General features: G+C 37.6%; 4 protein-coding genes across 4 annotated transcripts; all 4 read right to left on the minus strand.

The window, feature by feature from the left end:
- Positions 1 to 5077: 5077 nt before the first annotated feature.
- LOC119550759 (probable 60S ribosomal protein L37-B) lies at positions 5078 to 5531 on the minus strand. The gene has a single exon (XM_037859683.1). It carries the CDS (start codon positions 5407 to 5409, stop codon positions 5140 to 5142), a length of 270 nt encoding a protein of 89 aa, XP_037715611.1. The 5' UTR covers positions 5410 to 5531; the 3' UTR covers positions 5078 to 5139.
- A 1113-nt stretch (positions 5532 to 6644) lies between these two features.
- Positions 6645 to 7246, minus strand: LOC119551470. Its single transcript, XM_037860825.1, has 2 exons — positions 7174 to 7246; positions 6645 to 7122 (listed from the first exon to the last, which is right to left on the minus strand). The coding sequence occupies exons 1-2, from the start codon at positions 7182 to 7184 to the stop codon at positions 6897 to 6899; spliced, it is 237 nt and encodes a 78-aa protein (XP_037716753.1). The 5' UTR covers positions 7185 to 7246; the 3' UTR covers positions 6645 to 6896.
- A 1366-nt stretch (positions 7247 to 8612) lies between these two features.
- LOC119551427 (putative gustatory receptor 59c) lies at positions 8613 to 9864 on the minus strand. The gene is made up of 2 exons (XM_037860770.1): positions 8836 to 9864; positions 8613 to 8777 (listed from the first exon to the last, which is right to left on the minus strand). Exons 1-2 carry the CDS (start codon positions 9862 to 9864, stop codon positions 8613 to 8615), a joined length of 1194 nt encoding a protein of 397 aa, XP_037716698.1.
- A 3617-nt stretch (positions 9865 to 13481) lies between these two features.
- Positions 13482 to 14733, minus strand: LOC119551428 (putative gustatory receptor 59c). Its single transcript, XM_037860771.1, has 2 exons — positions 13705 to 14733; positions 13482 to 13646 (listed from the first exon to the last, which is right to left on the minus strand). Exons 1-2 carry the CDS (start codon positions 14731 to 14733, stop codon positions 13482 to 13484), a joined length of 1194 nt encoding a protein of 397 aa, XP_037716699.1.
- Positions 14734 to 17103: the final 2370 nt, after the last annotated feature.

Here is a 17103-nt window from a genome sequence, read left to right on the forward strand (position 1 = left end):
GTTATATCGATCAATGCATGATAATACATTGATTCTCAATTGAAAAGTTTTAAAATTTGTACTATAATTTTTAATTCCTCTATAAATATACTTTTTTTCTGGGTGTAAGTTATACGTTTATAGCTGAATACATTTTTATTACTCTGAGTTATATATGTTCCCTGCATATTAATGGAAACATCATTATCTGTTTCCTTATATATTGTTGTGCGATTTTAAGAAAATTAATGATTATAATTGTATAATAACGGACATTCTCGTTCTTGATAACATTATACGAAATATTTTTGTGTACCGCAGATACAAAATGGTTTTACTATATACCTTAACCCTAACCTTGGTTTTGTGTAAATGCATAAACAATCGATTTAATTTTATTCACAGGAAATCATCACTCAAATATTCCGGAACACGAGATGAGCAATACATCTTCCCTGACAGTCGCTAAACCAGTTTGGCAGTTCTTCTAGTTTCCCGCACACATTTAACAATTTCAATTTCCTCTGAGCAACTCAAAGGCGGGGAATCGGCCAAGTTCCTTTGAAGTTCATGTTGTTTGTCAAGAAAATGAATTTCACTTGACGGCGATTATGTGGCAAGCATTTAAACGGTTTTCGTTCAATTTGCTGTCGCTGGCGCGTAGCTTTTCGCGAAAGTTTTGTAAAACATTTCCGATGTTTCAGAATATTACCGAACCGAGGCGGAACCGCAACAGAAGGACCTGCAACATCGCAGGAACCCATCAGGCGCCCCTCGTCTACTTCTAAGCCCAAAATGCCAAACACGAATGGCACGGAAAAATCGCAGCGAGGGGAGGGTGCAAAAGTTTTGCCTAAATCACTTAACAGAAAACAAGTGTTGGCATGTGCCCTGCGCCCCGCCGGACTTCCTGCCCCTCAGAAGGGGTTCTCCTGTCCTCCCCTCCGTCCAGCAGGAATATGGCAAAAGTTGCAATAGAAACTTTGGGCATACCCATTAGAAAGCTGGAAAGCAGGATGTACCAGAATGGAACAAATGGTATAGCTCCGATCAAGTCAAGTCACTCTTAAGGTATTCCTAACATATTGAAAGCATGCTTTCTGCCTGTACTTACTTTTTTAAATATTATTTTTGGGAATGGGGATATATACAATACATTATAATATTTTTATAATTTATTAATCTTTATGGGTATGTAATCACTTTTTAAGTCCAAAAGTATGCAGTGAAAAAAGTCATTTCGAACTCAGAATATATTGTTGCATATTTTTAGGCACCTTATCTAGTGATTTACAAAATAATTAGGATTATTTTCCACTCTTGAATAAATATGTTGGGCTTACTGTTTCTATTTAGAATTTTTATTTATATTTTCAACACCATTAAATCAAGAATATACCTGAATTACATAAACTATTCACTGGGTGTCAAATATCCTAGCCTTGGCTTTAGTCTTTCAGGATCCAACTTATTGTTGGGTTATTCACGATGTGCAGGAATCAGGCATCACAACAAAGTTGACGGCAAATGAAATATAATAACAAGAAGTAACCGGAAGCATCAGGCTCGGCAACTTTTCTGCCCGACCACGCCCACTTCCATCTGCTCCCGATTTTGGGGCAATGCGTAAACAGAAAATCAATTACACGGTGCATACATATATTGGGAGGAGGGTTGACAGGCGCCCTCTGGCGGCTTGCAGCTGTCAATGGAGTAGATCCATGGAACTATTTGAAGGTAAAGGAAGGTTAAGTACCCAGTATATATAATAAATATTATTTATTAACATTTTTAAGATGGTCAAGAATGAAAATATATGTATATATAAGTATATTTCATTAAATGTCTTTCATTTTTCCTTTTTCATGATGATATTACTAGGAGTTTTAAACACAAACAAGTCGTATACGAAGTTATTTATAACCCAATTGCTTTCGTCTTGTTAAAGGGGTATGCCATGGGAAAGTAAAAGGAGGATTTACATTAATTACGGCACGCAAAAGCTTCTTGACTTTTATTGTGACATAGGCCTGGCAACTTACCCATCCCCCTTTCGCCGCCCCTTTCGTTTTCACATATAAGTCGCATGAATATTTTATACTACCCCGTAAAGGGGACCAAGTGGGCGGCAGCAGTTTTAAAAGCCATGTTGAGAGACTTTGGGCCTCCTTTCTGCTCAGATGTCCATTTAGACACACACCAGCACACTCACTCTGCGAGCTGGGTCAGTCGTCGGAATTTTCGGGCTGGCCAACATCAATTTTTCAAAGCTTTGACCAAGGCAAAAATGTTGAGGCAGTTTCGATTTTTCCTTCTTGTTTGCCTCTTAAATGGTTTGCATAATTTATGCATTTTTTATGTCAAACATTTGAATTTTGCTGAGCCGCAACGAAGTCGAGTCTCGTGTCCAAGCTGGTCCATTTAATATTTGGCCAGCTGAGATTGAAGGGGATTACAGGGCCGCATATGGACTGCCGATTGTTTCTACAATCCGGACTCTAATGAATTTTAATTAATGTTTTTGCAAACACGATGTGCCAGCCAGGCGGGCTGCCAAAGGCCCCCGGGTCCAGAGATCGTATTTATTCACGGGAATTGGAATTTTTGATGCCATGTCGGCACGCAAGACCATCAGAAACAGCAACAGCATCAACAAATCCAACCGCAGAACACGACAAATACCACAAAATGCGGTTTTGCCCAACCCAATGTGGTCATCCCAATCCCGCTCCTTCGTATGGGATTCCGTGTCCGGCGTATTTATGAAAATTTATGATCAAAATGCATTGCTTAAAAATGGGAAAGGCTCTATATTAGTGCAACTTGTTGAAGTTAAATTTTAGGATCTGCCAAACACAGATGTTGTATAGTATTGCAGTGTATTAAGATAACAGAATAAGAAAAGATATATCAATGAAATTTTTTGCTAAGTATCTTTAAATGTATCTAAGAAAATGATAATTAAATAAAATTTATCGTTAAAGGTTCTTTAAATAAAGTATTTATATTTCTGTATTTTTATTCAAATAAATATTATAGTATACGTATACGGTGCTAAATGTTCTTCAAAAATATTAAGATCGAATAGGTTTAACTTTATTGTATTTGCCATTTTGGGTTATATATATTTATATATTCATATACGATTTAACAAGATATAGATACTTCCCACCTAATGAAATGAAATGTAATTAAATTTGTGCAATCAGTTGTTTTACTATGTCCACTTTTAAGTCTCCTAGTAGACATTGCCAAGAACGAAAGTCTCTTAGCTAACGAGATTTTCATTTTCGATGAAGATGCGCATTGGCCCAATCACTTTCCCTTTTTGTGTTTTCAATTTCCATTCCATTTCTCTTGCAAAGGCCGTCGCCTCCACCCATTTTTCGCGATTTTCCGGGCATCGGAAGCTCTAATTGCATCTGATTGCAGTGACAGTTTTTCCTACCGACTGACAGATACATCGGGCTCGAAAAGGAGAAGGGGACCTGAGTACTGAGTACTGAGTACCCGTGCATCCGTTCCGTATCCGTTGATTTTCAATCCGCGTTATTCCTTCCTTGACTGTTTGCTCCGCCGGTCTGTTCCTTCTGCTCACTCGGTGCACTGCTCATCCGGAGACAATCGTGAGCGAAATTTAAATGCTGCTGACTTTGCAGCTCACTGAATGTCAACTATACAGCAACACGGAAAAATAATGAAGAAAACAACGATTCAGCGAAAAATTTCAATTGGAAATGTTCAATCAACAAAATGGCATTTCTCTCAAACAAATTGTTTAAGGCTACTCTGAAAAAAGCACACGTTTCAAATCAAAGTGTGTAAGAAGATTTCCATGAAAACAAAATTAATATCGATATGATTTTGTTTAATATTATAGAGCAAAATTATATTGAAAATATTTTAATCAATTTTCAATTATATTATATGCTTTTTTTTCTGGACACCTATTGAAGTTCTTTAAATAACAAAATAAATATCACAAGGTAAAATAGTCATTTTTTTGGGGATCAACGTAGGTCTTATAGAGTTAGAGCTATAGAGAGGAAGAAATTCTTATTTTAATTATCTCTTATTTTAAAGAACCGAACATTTTGCCGGGGATTAAAGTAGGTTTTGAACTCTAAGAGCTACGGAGAGGAACATTGAACATATGATCCCAACATGTTATTGGAACCAAGGCTATCTAAGGATATATTCTGAATTTTAAAGTATCTTCTTCCAGTTTTAAACTTGACGCCATTTTATATTTTATAAAAAGGGGTTATGTTATAAAAATGTTTTAATATTGAGTGGTTATGATTTTAAGTATATATATTTATAGGAACTACTCTTTAAAATATTGAACTATTTGCCTTGAAGCTAGCGAGAAATTTTCCATTTCGTTCTCAACTCCTCGTATTTCTGCTGGCCGTCAATCCACTCGAACTGCACTTCAGATCTGCATTACATTTCTGTCGCATTAATAAAGGCAGACATCATTATTTTAAAAATGCAGTCGTTGCATAACAATGGATCCGTATTATCAACATGCCATATGCCACCCAGTGCGGCCGAAAATTAATGAGTGGGCGTGAGCAATTGTTGCACGTTCTCCCAACGCGACTGCTTTAAGTTTCGACGCTGTGCCAGAGAGATAAATCAAGTGGAAAAGTTTTTCCCCGGCAATCCCGGGGAATATTTCATGCCAAGATTCTGCGGCCAAAATCCAAATGGCGACGGATTAGGCCAGGTCGGGATGAAATACTGTCCTGGGGCGTGAGCAGATTTTCGCCACGAGCTTTATGTGCTATATGGCGTACATATAAAAAGGTGTTGCTTCGCCTGTCTCTTTCTTTTTATGTCCCTCTCTAAGCACATACACATATGCAATCCGGGTGGCAGGTGTGTGTGTACATTAAAGGCCATAAAAAATTCATAAAATGCATTTCTCGCTAGCCAAAAACCAAACACAAAATACGAAAGCACCCAACATGCAAAGTACACAGAAAAACATAAATTTTAAAGCACGTTAGGGGTACTTACGTGTGGATCCATTATAATACCAGTAGGATTATAAACTAGCCCCCAAAAGCATAATTAAAACACTTGAGAAAACTAAAGGGAATCCATAGCCTCACTTGGGGTTTTTATTAGACTTATTCGGGACCCTTTCTGGATTTAGTTGGTTTTCTTCATCGCGGAGCCTCCCTCACGTAAACCGTTGCGGAAACGACGCCGCAACTTCTTCAGATACCGCATCCTTCCAGTTCCCTGGGCCTTGCGACCCTTGGCCTTGCGGGACCAGTTGAAGGACCGCGATTTGGCCGAGGGATAGCCGCACTGGGAGCACCTCGACTTCTGGAGATGATACGAAGAACTCCCGCAACGGCGACAGATGGTGTGCGTCTTGTTGTGGCGCTTGCCAAAGCTCGTAGTTCCCTTGGTCATCTTTCTTTAGTAGATTTCTCCAAAAATAAAATAAGTTAGTTGTTGGGACGTCTGTTTCGGAAAAGAATGACAAGCGAAAAGAAAAAAATCCTGGAGATGATAGTATAAGCTGAATCGGAGTTAGGTGGGTTAAAAAATCATCGATGCTTTTATCGATATTAGTGTTAAAAAGTTTCGATGCCTAGAACTATGGGTATGATATACAACACTTTACCTTTTTTAAAAAAGTATTTGTTTTTTTGCTTATAAACTTTCACTTTTGGAGTTCTATCTTTTCATGTTGCCTTTAAAGGAATTTAAAAAAAAATTTTGTCTGAATATTTTATACAAGTTTACCAAAGTTTATATTTGAAATTTACTTATATAGTAATCTAACAAATAAAGCAGGTTCTTTGGGATAAATAGGGTTCCAATAGTTTACCATAATTCATGTTTAAAATATATTAATACCAATAATATAGATAGGAACAAATAGGTTCCACTAGTTTGAATTCGTTTTCTGATGTTGCAAACTATCTGTGCTAGGGAATATTTACCTTAAAAGCCAAATGGTAAGTTTATATAGATGCAGATAACGTAACCTTTCCAAGTTCGTTTTTTAGATTGCATTTAGCTTTGCTAACGTAATCTTCAGCAATCCGAAATGGCACTATCACGTGCGTGACATTTGCCAATTGCTGCGAAATTGCGCGAAAATTATATCAATCTCGTACCGTAATCATTGAAAACTTATCAATTTTCCCCATGCCATTTTCCCAGCCAGACGATATCGCTGAGACGGAGTCGCACTCGCAGGGACCTTGGAAAAATGAACGAAAATCAAATATTTATGATATGTTTGAGCAACATTTTGCTGCCGCTGCTGCCTTGCGGCAAAAGTAAACTACAAATTTTTACTTTTCGGCTGCATTTTTTCGTTTGCCCTGGCATTTGGATTTATGTGCGTGGCGTTTGAAAATTCAATTTAATTCTCATTTTTGTTGGGCCATCGCGGCGCTGCTGTGGGATATCCTATGAATTTTTGAGGCACTCTGCCGCTTTGCTCCTTTGCATATCGAGTAAGTTATGGTTCGGCGGGAATCGAGTTAGCTGTGGCAAGATACAGATTTCTCTGGGTTCACATAAAGAGTTTTTCTTGTTGCTGCAACCTAGATTAGGGTATTTCTAAAAAAGTATATTTTATATCTTTCTGGGATAAGATATAAGGATCAAAGACCAAATAAAAGTGACCGGTATCAGCATGATTATATATTTTTATTACATTTTTGACATTGTTATGACATTATATATTTTTCTCCAATCAAGATATCTAAAACACAAATATTTTTAAGTTTTGGAAAAACACTTGGTAAGAAAATGCATATGAATCTTAATTTTAAACTGATGCTAACTAAACTTCGGAAATCGAACTTCTTTCGAAGAAGCTCAACTTTTCGGCAAGAGAAAAGTCCTAACTGAATATTGGACATCCGGAACTTCCTTATGGGTCATTTGCAGCTGCGATGACCAACTTCAGACCAAATGGAGAGGTTCAGAGCCCTCAACTCAGTCTCATACATCTCCGTTTCCCTTCGGATAAGTTCGATCATCTGCATACGCCTCACCTTTCTGAGAACCATCTGCATGCACTTTAGTTCCTGAGTAATCGGTGCTATAACCGAGTCGATGGGACTGCTTTTTCCGCCGCATTGGCAATCGAGTTTTGACGCGAGTCTACAAAAAAGCAATTATACATATAATAATAATAAATGTTTAAGAACTTACATGTGCGACATAATGGTTTTGGGTTTGGGTTATATTTGTAGTGATAGTTTTTTCAATGCTCACTGGAGTTATATGTTTAGGTATTTGTTTTATCAGGTTTTGAAGTACCCTACTAGATAATGTTGTTCTTCTCTACTTTCTACCTTTTCTTAGCTCTTAACTGGGCTAATATGTTTTATTTTTACTACAGTCCTTAGGTCTTTCGTTTTTTTGTAGATGTAGCTAATAAAGCTACCGAAGATATAAATATGCTATTAAATTTTCTGTCTAATAGGAAGCCCTAGATGGGCTTTATAAAATCAAAGGCTGATTTTTAACGGATTAAGTAATTTATAATATTATTATCTCAATGACGTGTATTCCATAGCTCAGAGAGGTACCTACATATAAATAGACTTCGGTGTGATGCTTTGACAATCGATAAACCCTATTGATGTTAAAAAATGTTGCATTGTTAGCCCAGCCAAGTCGATCCAAGTGCCGGATTGAGTGTCCCAGGATAACGACGGGGAGGAGTCGCAGCTCGGTGGCAATGCATTATGCTAAAATGTCTCCGGTTCCATCCGTTCGATTGTCTGCCTGTCCGTCCGGCAGTATCCTGCTACCCTGCTCCTCCGATTCCGATTCCGATTCCGATGCCAATTCCCATTCCTGTACCGATTCCGATGCCGAGGCCGATTCTCCGGATGGTGGTGGTGCAATGTCGTGGCCTGTTGTTGGATGTCGGTGCGGGATTAAATTGCGACTTATGCTAAGCGAACTGATGGCGAGGGGCAAATTGAATGGAAGCTCGTTTATATTGCTCGAATTGCGGCAAAGTATTGATGCTGTCGCTGGATTTGTCACTGTCGCCGAGAGTTTCCCACTTTCCCGGCCTCCATCCTCCCAGCTATCCAGCTACCCAGCTTCCGAAGACAGGACAAAGTTTATAAATGCCTGGCAATTGGCACTACAAAGGAATCCCGGCCAGGCAATTTCCATTACCAACTGGCACATTCCTCTGGCAGAGCATGAAACGGCCATTATCGCTTCTCTACGGCCCAATTACATATGCCTTGGCACTCAATAGTTTATTGATGGTCTACACATTCTGAGTTAAAGCAGAAAAGTGTCATTATTATCTATATATATATATTAAACTTATAGAATTGAGTAAATTTAAGATACATGTGACTACTTTTGAACTCAATGTTGCGTTATTTAAGTTTTAGGGTGTAGATTAAAACTAAAACTCATTTGTGAAAGGAGTAAAAAAGGGTTAACTACGGACCCTTGCACAATATATGACCATTTAATGTGATAAAAAAATAATATTTTAACAGAAACTTCAATCCAGATACCACTATAACTAGTTGTACTATATATATTATATTATATTATGTATATTATATTATTATTATCATTATATTGTTTTCAAAACTTTTATTTCTAAAAGCTTTTCATAATTCAGATCGATTGTGTTGTAGTTCCCACTGGACTAGAATAATAGAATGAGTAATAACTGAGTTGAGCATGGCCATCAATTGACCTCGTTCCACTTTAAAAAGTCCCATCACATAGAATTCATAGGGGTCCCGGACCAATTGCAGCTGAAAGTTTTCAAACTGAAATTAAAAAAATATAATAAAATAAATAATGGTGAAGAAAGTATCCTGTACCTACAGCTGTCTCCAGTCTCTTATCCAATTCCTGGCTGAATAAAGTGCGATCCGCCAATAGTCGGATTAACTCATCTTGCTGATCGCGAATATGAAATCCAATATTTATGGATATCCAATTATCCGCGTAGAAAAATGCCGTGGACAAAAAAATCAGCAGAAGTCCCCAAAATGAAGAACCGAATCCCGTTGTGTTGTACAAAATCGAACAGAAAGTAAAGTATATAGAGCCCATGGTGGATAGATAGTAAACCAAGCTCATGCTAAAGCTCTGTATTTGAAAAACCTCCGACATTTCGCTTATTGTATTCTGCAGAGTTGAATGTCTTTCAGCTAAATGATCGAGCTGATCTGCCAAGGAGCAACATTTTATGGAAAAAACTCCTCCTCGTCGATTGCGAATCGAGCAAATTGTTTCAGCTTCACGAATTAAGAGACGCAGATCTTGTTGAATAATTTTATAAAGCCCAAGAACTTGCAGCACGGCCAAATAATACTGAACTACGATCATGTTGAATATGGTGGTAAATGTGGTCCATATAATTATATTGATAACTAGGTCAAAATTATATTTTTTTCGTTGAGCACTTAGATCCAAAACGGTGTGGAAAGAGTCCGATAGAACAACAAACACAAATTTTAAAATTAAGCTGCGACGGTACTCATGTACCACCTGGGGTCTTTCGGCGACCATTCGAAATATTTTATTCCACAGTCTTAGGATCCTGCAGCGCTGGAACCATCTGGTGACCAGAGAGATCGTAACTGCCATATTCCGTACCAGCGTCATTAGCAAAAAGAAGTACTCATGCAGATATCGAGCTTTGGTTAGATCCGATATAAGGGACTTATTGCTGAAACTGCGCAAACATATCAGACTCATTAGAGCCAAATTGTGGGCCACCGCATATATTGTGACTCGTCGAGAGGCACTGGCCTTTCCCGTCGACCAATTCACCTCAAAGTTGAGCACTCCCACCGCAAGACCATACCAATAAGCCAAGCGAAGAATCACCCTCACGAAGTCAACCATGTTTCACTACTAAACTCGAATATTGGTCAACTCTAACTGGGTGATGAGCACAACACGTTTGCAATTCAATCAACATGATTAGACCTATGGGAAGGCTAATTATTTAGTGATTGATAGCATTACACACTAAAAAGGTGTATGGGTAAAAGTTACCACGCAAAACTATTAAATTACTACAATGAAAGGGGGGAAACAAGTTAAGAGCTATCTAAAATATTTAAAAACAAAAGTTTCCTACAATTTTGCAGAAAAAAGTTCTTATGACACCTATTTGCAGTTTTCTTTTTTTTCGATCGAATATCTAGTCAAATTAATAGGTATCAATACATTTTATTCAAAAATCATCTACTAACATCATTTTTTGATTAAAATTTTTAGAAATTTTCAATACCATATTGGATTAGAATTATTATGTGGTTTAAAAAAGAGTCAAGTACGGCAAATAATGAAAATCTATCATTTTTATGTAAGCCAAGATATCGAATCTCTAATGGATTTTGGGCCAGGTTCAGCGTAAAAGTATCTATCTGGAAGAAAAAAACATCACATAAAAATTATTGTTTGTTTTTTCGACTTACAACTGCCTCCAATCGCTTATCCAATCCTGATTTGAACAGAGTCCGTTCACTTAGCAGTTGGACCAACTCATCGTGAGCGTCTAAAAGGTAAAATGTGTTGTACAAGTTTATCAACCAATCAATAAAGTAATAAACATTGAAGAAGGTAAACAAACAATTTCTCCGTTGAACCAAACTTTTGTCAAAACCCAGTTTTTATTAAAGATGAGTGCGTTGTACAGATTCCCCACCAAGTTTAAGTAGTAAATGGTCATCGTGCACATAATTTGAACTTGGTAGGTCCTTACAAGCCGTTCAACGAGCCCTTGTGCCTCACATTGGGATCGGGCTATTTTTTCCAATCGATCGGCCAGGCTGCAACAAATGGTCTTAAATTCTGCACTTCGGTTGGGATTCAGGGATCGGGCTTCAGTTAGAAGCGCCTTTAGATCCCTATTCAGAAGGAAGTAGCTCCCTCTTAGACTCGCGAAAGCCACATAATATTGCGCAGTAATCCCATTCGATACAAACGTTAGGGTTAATAAGTTCCAATAGCGTATACATAGGGGTATACTCAGCCGATTTCGCATTATATAAAAGGAAGATAAAACTTGAAGTATCTCCGATATTTTGACACGTAAGCACTTGCCAACGATGTTTCTTCGGCAATACTGGACTATCTCCGGATTATGTTGATAAAGTCGGCGAAACGAGTTGTAGAGTCGTATGAAGGTCCTTCGTTGAGTCCAACCGTTGACCAAGGCCAAGAGGACACAAGTCATTCGAGAGCATTCTGTGAGCAGCAACACGTAATCTGTGAGGGCTTTAGCATTTCTTATTGCAGTGGTAAAAAAATCTGTATACAGCATCTGATAAGTAAATGAGATGATCGTGAGTAGTTGCAAACAGGCTGCACATATTGTGGCACTTTTAGTAACTTTTATTCGGCCGGTTTTGAAATCGATCTCGAAGTTTAAAGAGGCAGTAAGACGACCGGTAAAATATATAGAGAACAAGCTCCATTTGACTAGGCTAACCATTCTGAATTGGAAATTCACTGACTCTGAGGCTATGAAGTGTCTGACCCTTTATTTTATTTTAGGTATGATATCTGTTCATCTGGAATCACCTGAAATATTGGCATTGTAATGAGCCAATTCGTCAAAACATGACATCCTTCATACTGATTCAAATCTTGATTTTACACTAATTTAATTGAAAAGTAGTTTGTGGGATTATTAGAATATTGTGGAGTGAGCTGTACCACTCCGCTCATTTCCGTATCAATTTCAAAATACATTTATATATATATTATAGCTCAAATAAGCAAATATTTAGGTAAGGCAAAGCAGTCCAATAACAATGTAATCGTATGTATATCGAATTTTAAATATTTTCCAAATCATATTGGATTAACACAATTATGTGGCTTAAAAGGGAGTTGAGCATAGCAAACGCTGCAAATCGATCAATTTCAAAAAGGCCAAGGAATCGAAACTTTAGTGGATTTCGGGCCAGGCTTAAATTGAAGCTATCGATCTGAAAAAATGTTTTTAAGCATCAAAATGAAATTAAATTTTGTTTAGACTCACAACTGCCTGCAATCTCTTATCCAAACCTCTCTGAAAAGAAGTGTGTTGACTTAGCAGTTGGACCATCTCTTCATGGGCATTCAGCAGGTCAAATATATTGATTGCGTTTATCCAGAAATCCACAAGGTAAAAAAGCGTAAGAACAGTGTAAATAACTATGATTAAAAACTGGAATCTCTCTGGTAGACCATCGCTTTTAAAATTGCTAAACGTAAAATATGAGCTCGCAACCAAGTTTGAATAATATGCGATGATCAAGCAGACAACTTGAACTTGATAGGTTCTTGACAAACTTTCGGTGAGAGCTTGTAACTCAAACTGGGAATGAGCTATTTTTTCCAAACGATCGGCAAGACGGCAACAAGTTGTCACAAACACTCTCCTTTTATTAGGATTCAGGGATTGAGCTTCGCCTACAATCGCCCGTAACTCCTTGTTCATAAGGTTGTAGCGTCCTCGAATGATCGATATGGCAATGAAATACTGCATTATGATCACATTTAATAGGGGTGTCAGGCTGAAATAGCCCCATATGCCAAGAGCTACAGAAATATTTTCCTGATTGTGCATCGTATACAGACCAATGATGACGTGTAAGATCTCCGCCATTGCGGCAAAGCAAAACTTGCTTATAACGATACTGCGGATGTATGGGATTATCATCGGACTGAACTGCCGACGGATCGAGTTGAACAGCTGCATAAATGACCGACGTTTGGCCCATCGACTGACTAAAGCCAGGAAAACGGAAATAAGGCGAAGAACTGCTAAAATCATGACCACGTATTCCTGAAGACAGTTTGGCATATTCCATATTTTGACCACTGCATGTGCGTTGATCAGAAAGTAAGTCAGCATGAAGATTATGGCAAAGTGCGAGCAAGCTGCACATACTGTAGCTCTTTTAGTAACTTTTATTCGACCCGTTTTAAAATCGACCTCGAAGTTTAAAACGCCTGTAAGGCGACCGGCAAAATACGTTATGGACAGACACCATTTAACCAAGTCAACCATTGTGATATACTGGACAGTTCATTGGGACAGTTCCCAGTTGGTAAGCCAGTGTCTTGACATATGTGACTGATTGCCTGTAGAGTTATATATCAGCTTATTTATTGACCATGTGATGATATAGGAATGGCGGATTCAGGATTGGACAGTTGCAAACGGTTCAAATTGGAATGTTTTTCATAGCACTTAGTGGGGGAGACAATTCCGTCCATATAATGTATTTTTTGTGTCATGTTGGTATGTAGTAGGTTTAATATATTGTAAAAGCTTCAGAAGGTTTTAAGGGTATTGAAACATTTGCTTCCCGAAATTAGCTTTAGTTTGGATGTAGTTGCTATCAGCATCGTGTTATACATTTTTATTTTCGACACTTAAATTTACAGGAATATATACCACTATTACTAGTTGTACTATCACTCATTATATTGTTTTCAAAACTTGTATTTCTAAAAGCTTTTCATAATTCAGATCGATTGTGTTGTAGTTCCCATTGTACTAGAATAATAGAATGAGTAATAACTGAGTTGAGCATGGCCATCAATTGACCTCGTTCCACTTTAAAAAGTCCCAGCACATAGAATTCATAGGGGTCCCGGACCAATTGCAGCTGAAAGTTTTCAAACTGAAATTAAAAAAATATAATAAAATAAATAATGGTGAAGAAAGTATCCTGTACCTACAGCTGTCTCCAGTCGTTTATCCAATTCCTGGCTGAATAAAGTGCGATCCGCCAATAATCGGATTAACTCATCTTGTTGATCGCGAATATGAAATCCAATATTTATGGATATCCAATTATCCGCGTAGAAAAATGCCGTGGACAAAAAAATCAGCAGAAGCCCCCAAAATGAAGAACCAAATCCCGTGGTGTTGTACAAAATCGAACAGAAAGTAAAGTATATAGAGCCCATGGTGGATAGATAGTAAACCAAGCTCATGCTAAAGCTCTGTATTTGAAAAACCTCCGACATTTCGCTTATTGTATCTTGCAGAGTTGAATGTCTTTCAGCTAAATGATCGAGCTGATCTGCCAAGGAGCAACATTTTATGGAAAAAACTCCTCCTCGTCGATTGCGAATCGAGCAAATTGTTTCAGCTTCACGAATTAAGAGACGCAGATCTTGTTGAATAATTTTATAAAGCCCAAGAACTTGCAGCACGGCCAAATAATACTGAACTACGATCATATTGAATATGGTGGTAAATGTGGTCCATATAATTATGTTGACAACTAGGTCAAAATTATATTTTTTTCGTTGAGCACTTAGATCCAAAACGGTGTGGAAAGAGTCCGATAGAACAACAAACACAAATTTTAAAATTAAGCTGCGACGGTACTCATGAACCACTTGGGGTCTTTCGGCGACCATTCGAAATATTTTATTCCACAGTCTTAGGATCCTGCAGCGCTGGAACCATCTGGTGATCAGAGAAATCGTGACTGCCATATTCCGTACCAGCGTCATTAGCAAAAAGAAGTACTCATGCAAATAGCGAGCTTTGGTTAGATCCGATATAAGGGACTTATTGCTGAAACTGCGCAAACATATCAGACTCATTAGAACCAAATTGTGGGCCACCGCATATATTGTGACTCGTCGAGAGGCACTGGCCTTTCCCGTCGACCAATTCACCTCAAAGTTGAGAACTCCCACCGCAAGACCATACCAATAAGCCAAGCGAAGAATCACCCTCACGAAGTCAACCATGTTTCACTACTAAACTCGAATATTGGTCAACTCTAACTGGGTGATGAGCACAACACGTTTGCCATCCAATCAACATGATTAGACCTATGGGAAGGCTAATTATTTAGTGATTGATAGCATTACACACTAAAAAGGTGAATGGGTAAAAGTTACCACGCAAAACTATTAAATTACTACAATGAAAGGGGGGAAACAAGTTAAGAGCTATCTACAATATTTAAAAACAAAATAGTTTCTAACAATTTTGTAGAAAAAAGTTCATATAACACCTATTTGCAGTTTTTGTTTTTTCGCTCCAATATCTAGTCAAATTAATAGGTATCAATACATTTTATTCAAAAATCATCTACTAACATCATTTTTTGATTAATATTTTTAAAAATTTTCAATACCATATTGGATTAGAATTATTATGTGGTTTAAAAAAGAGTCAAGTACGGCAAATAATGAAAATCTATCATTTTTATGTAAGCCAAGATATCGAATCTCTAATGGATTTTGGGCCAGGTTCAGCGTAAAAGTATCTATCTGGAAGAAAAAAACATCACATAAAAATTATTGTTTGTTTTTTCGACTTACAACTGCCTCCAATCGCTTATCCAATCCTGATTTGAACAGAGTCCGTTCACTTAGCAGTTGGACCAACTCATCGTGAGCGTCTAAAAGGTAAAACGTGTTGTACATGCTTATCCACCAATCAATAAAGTAATAAACTGTGAAGAAGGTAAAACAAACAATTTCTCCGTTGAACCAAACTTTTGTCAGAACCCAGTTTTTATTAAAGATGAGTACGCTGTACAGATTCCCCACCAAGTTTAAGTAGTAAATGGTCATCGTGCACATAATTTGAACTTGGTAGGTCTTTACAAGACGTTCGACGAGCCCTTGTGCCTCACATTGGGATCGGGCTATTTTTTCCAATCGGTCGGCCAGGCTGCAACAAATGGTCTTAAATTCTGCACTTTTATTGGGATTCAGGGATCGGGCTTCAGCTAGAAGCGCTTTTAGATCCCTGTTCAGAAGGAAGTAGCTCCCTCTTAGACTCGCGAAAGCCACATAATATTGCGTAGTAATCCCATTCGATACAAACGTTAGGGTTAATAAGTTCCAATAGCGTATACATAGGGGTATACTTAGCCGATTTCGCAGTGTATAAAAGGAAGATAAAACTTGAAGTATCTCCGATATTTTGACACGTAAGCACTTGCCAACGATGTTTCTTCGGCAATACTGGACTATCTCCGGATTATGTTGATAAAGTCGGCGAAACGAGTTGTAGAGTCGTATGAAGGTCCTTCGTTGAGTCCAACCGTTGACCAAGGCCAAGAGGACACAAATCATTCGATAGCATTCTGTGAGCAGCAACACGTAATCTGTGAGAGCTTTAGCATTTCTTATTGCAGTGGTGAAAAAATCTGTATACAGCATTTGATAAGAAAATGAGATGATCGTGAGTATTTGCAAACAGGCTGCACATATTGTGGCACTTTTAGTAACTTTTATTCGGCCCGTTTTGAAATCGATCCCGAAGTTTAAGGAGGCAGTAAGACGACCAGTAAAATATATAGAGAACAAGCTCCATTTGACTAGGTTAACCATTTCGCTGACTCTGAGGCTATGAAGTGTCTGACCCTTTATTTTATTTTAGGTATGATATCATCTGGAATCACCTGAAATATTGGCATTGTAATGAGCCAAATTCGTCAAAACATGACATCCTTCATACTGATTCAAATCTTGATTTTACACTAATTTAATTGAAAAGTAGTTTGTGGGATTATTAGAATATAGTGGAGTGAGCTGTACCACTCCGCTCATTTCCGTATCAATTTCAAAATACATTTATATATATATTATAGCTCAAATAAGCAAATATTTAGTTAATGCAAAACAGTCCAATAATATAATATAATATAATATTATGTATATCGAATTTTAAACATTTTCCAAATCATATTGGATTAACACAATTATGTGGCTTAAAAGGGAGTTGAGCATAGCAAACGCTGCAAATCGATCAATTTCAAAAAGGCCAAGGAATCGAAACTTTAGTGGATTTCGGGCCAGGCTTAAATTGAAGCTATCGATCTGAAAAAATGTTTGTAAGCATCAAAATTAAATTAAATTTGGTTTAGACTCACAACTGCCTGTAATCTCTTATCCAAACCTCTCTGAAAAGAAGTGTGTTCACTTAGCAGTTTGACCATCTCTTCATGGGCATTCAGCAGGTCAAATATATTGATTGCGTTTATCCAGAAATCCACAAGGTAAAAAAGCGTAAGAACAGTGTAAATAACTATGATTAAAATCTGGAATCTCTCTGGTAGACCATCGCTTTTAAAATTGCTGAACGTAAAATATGAGCTCGCA

Source organism: Drosophila subpulchrella, chromosome 2R, assembly GCF_014743375.2.
Source record: "Drosophila subpulchrella strain 33 F10 #4 breed RU33 chromosome 2R, RU_Dsub_v1.1 Primary Assembly, whole genome shotgun sequence".
NCBI classification, from domain to species: Eukaryota; Metazoa; Arthropoda; class Insecta; order Diptera; family Drosophilidae; genus Drosophila; species Drosophila subpulchrella.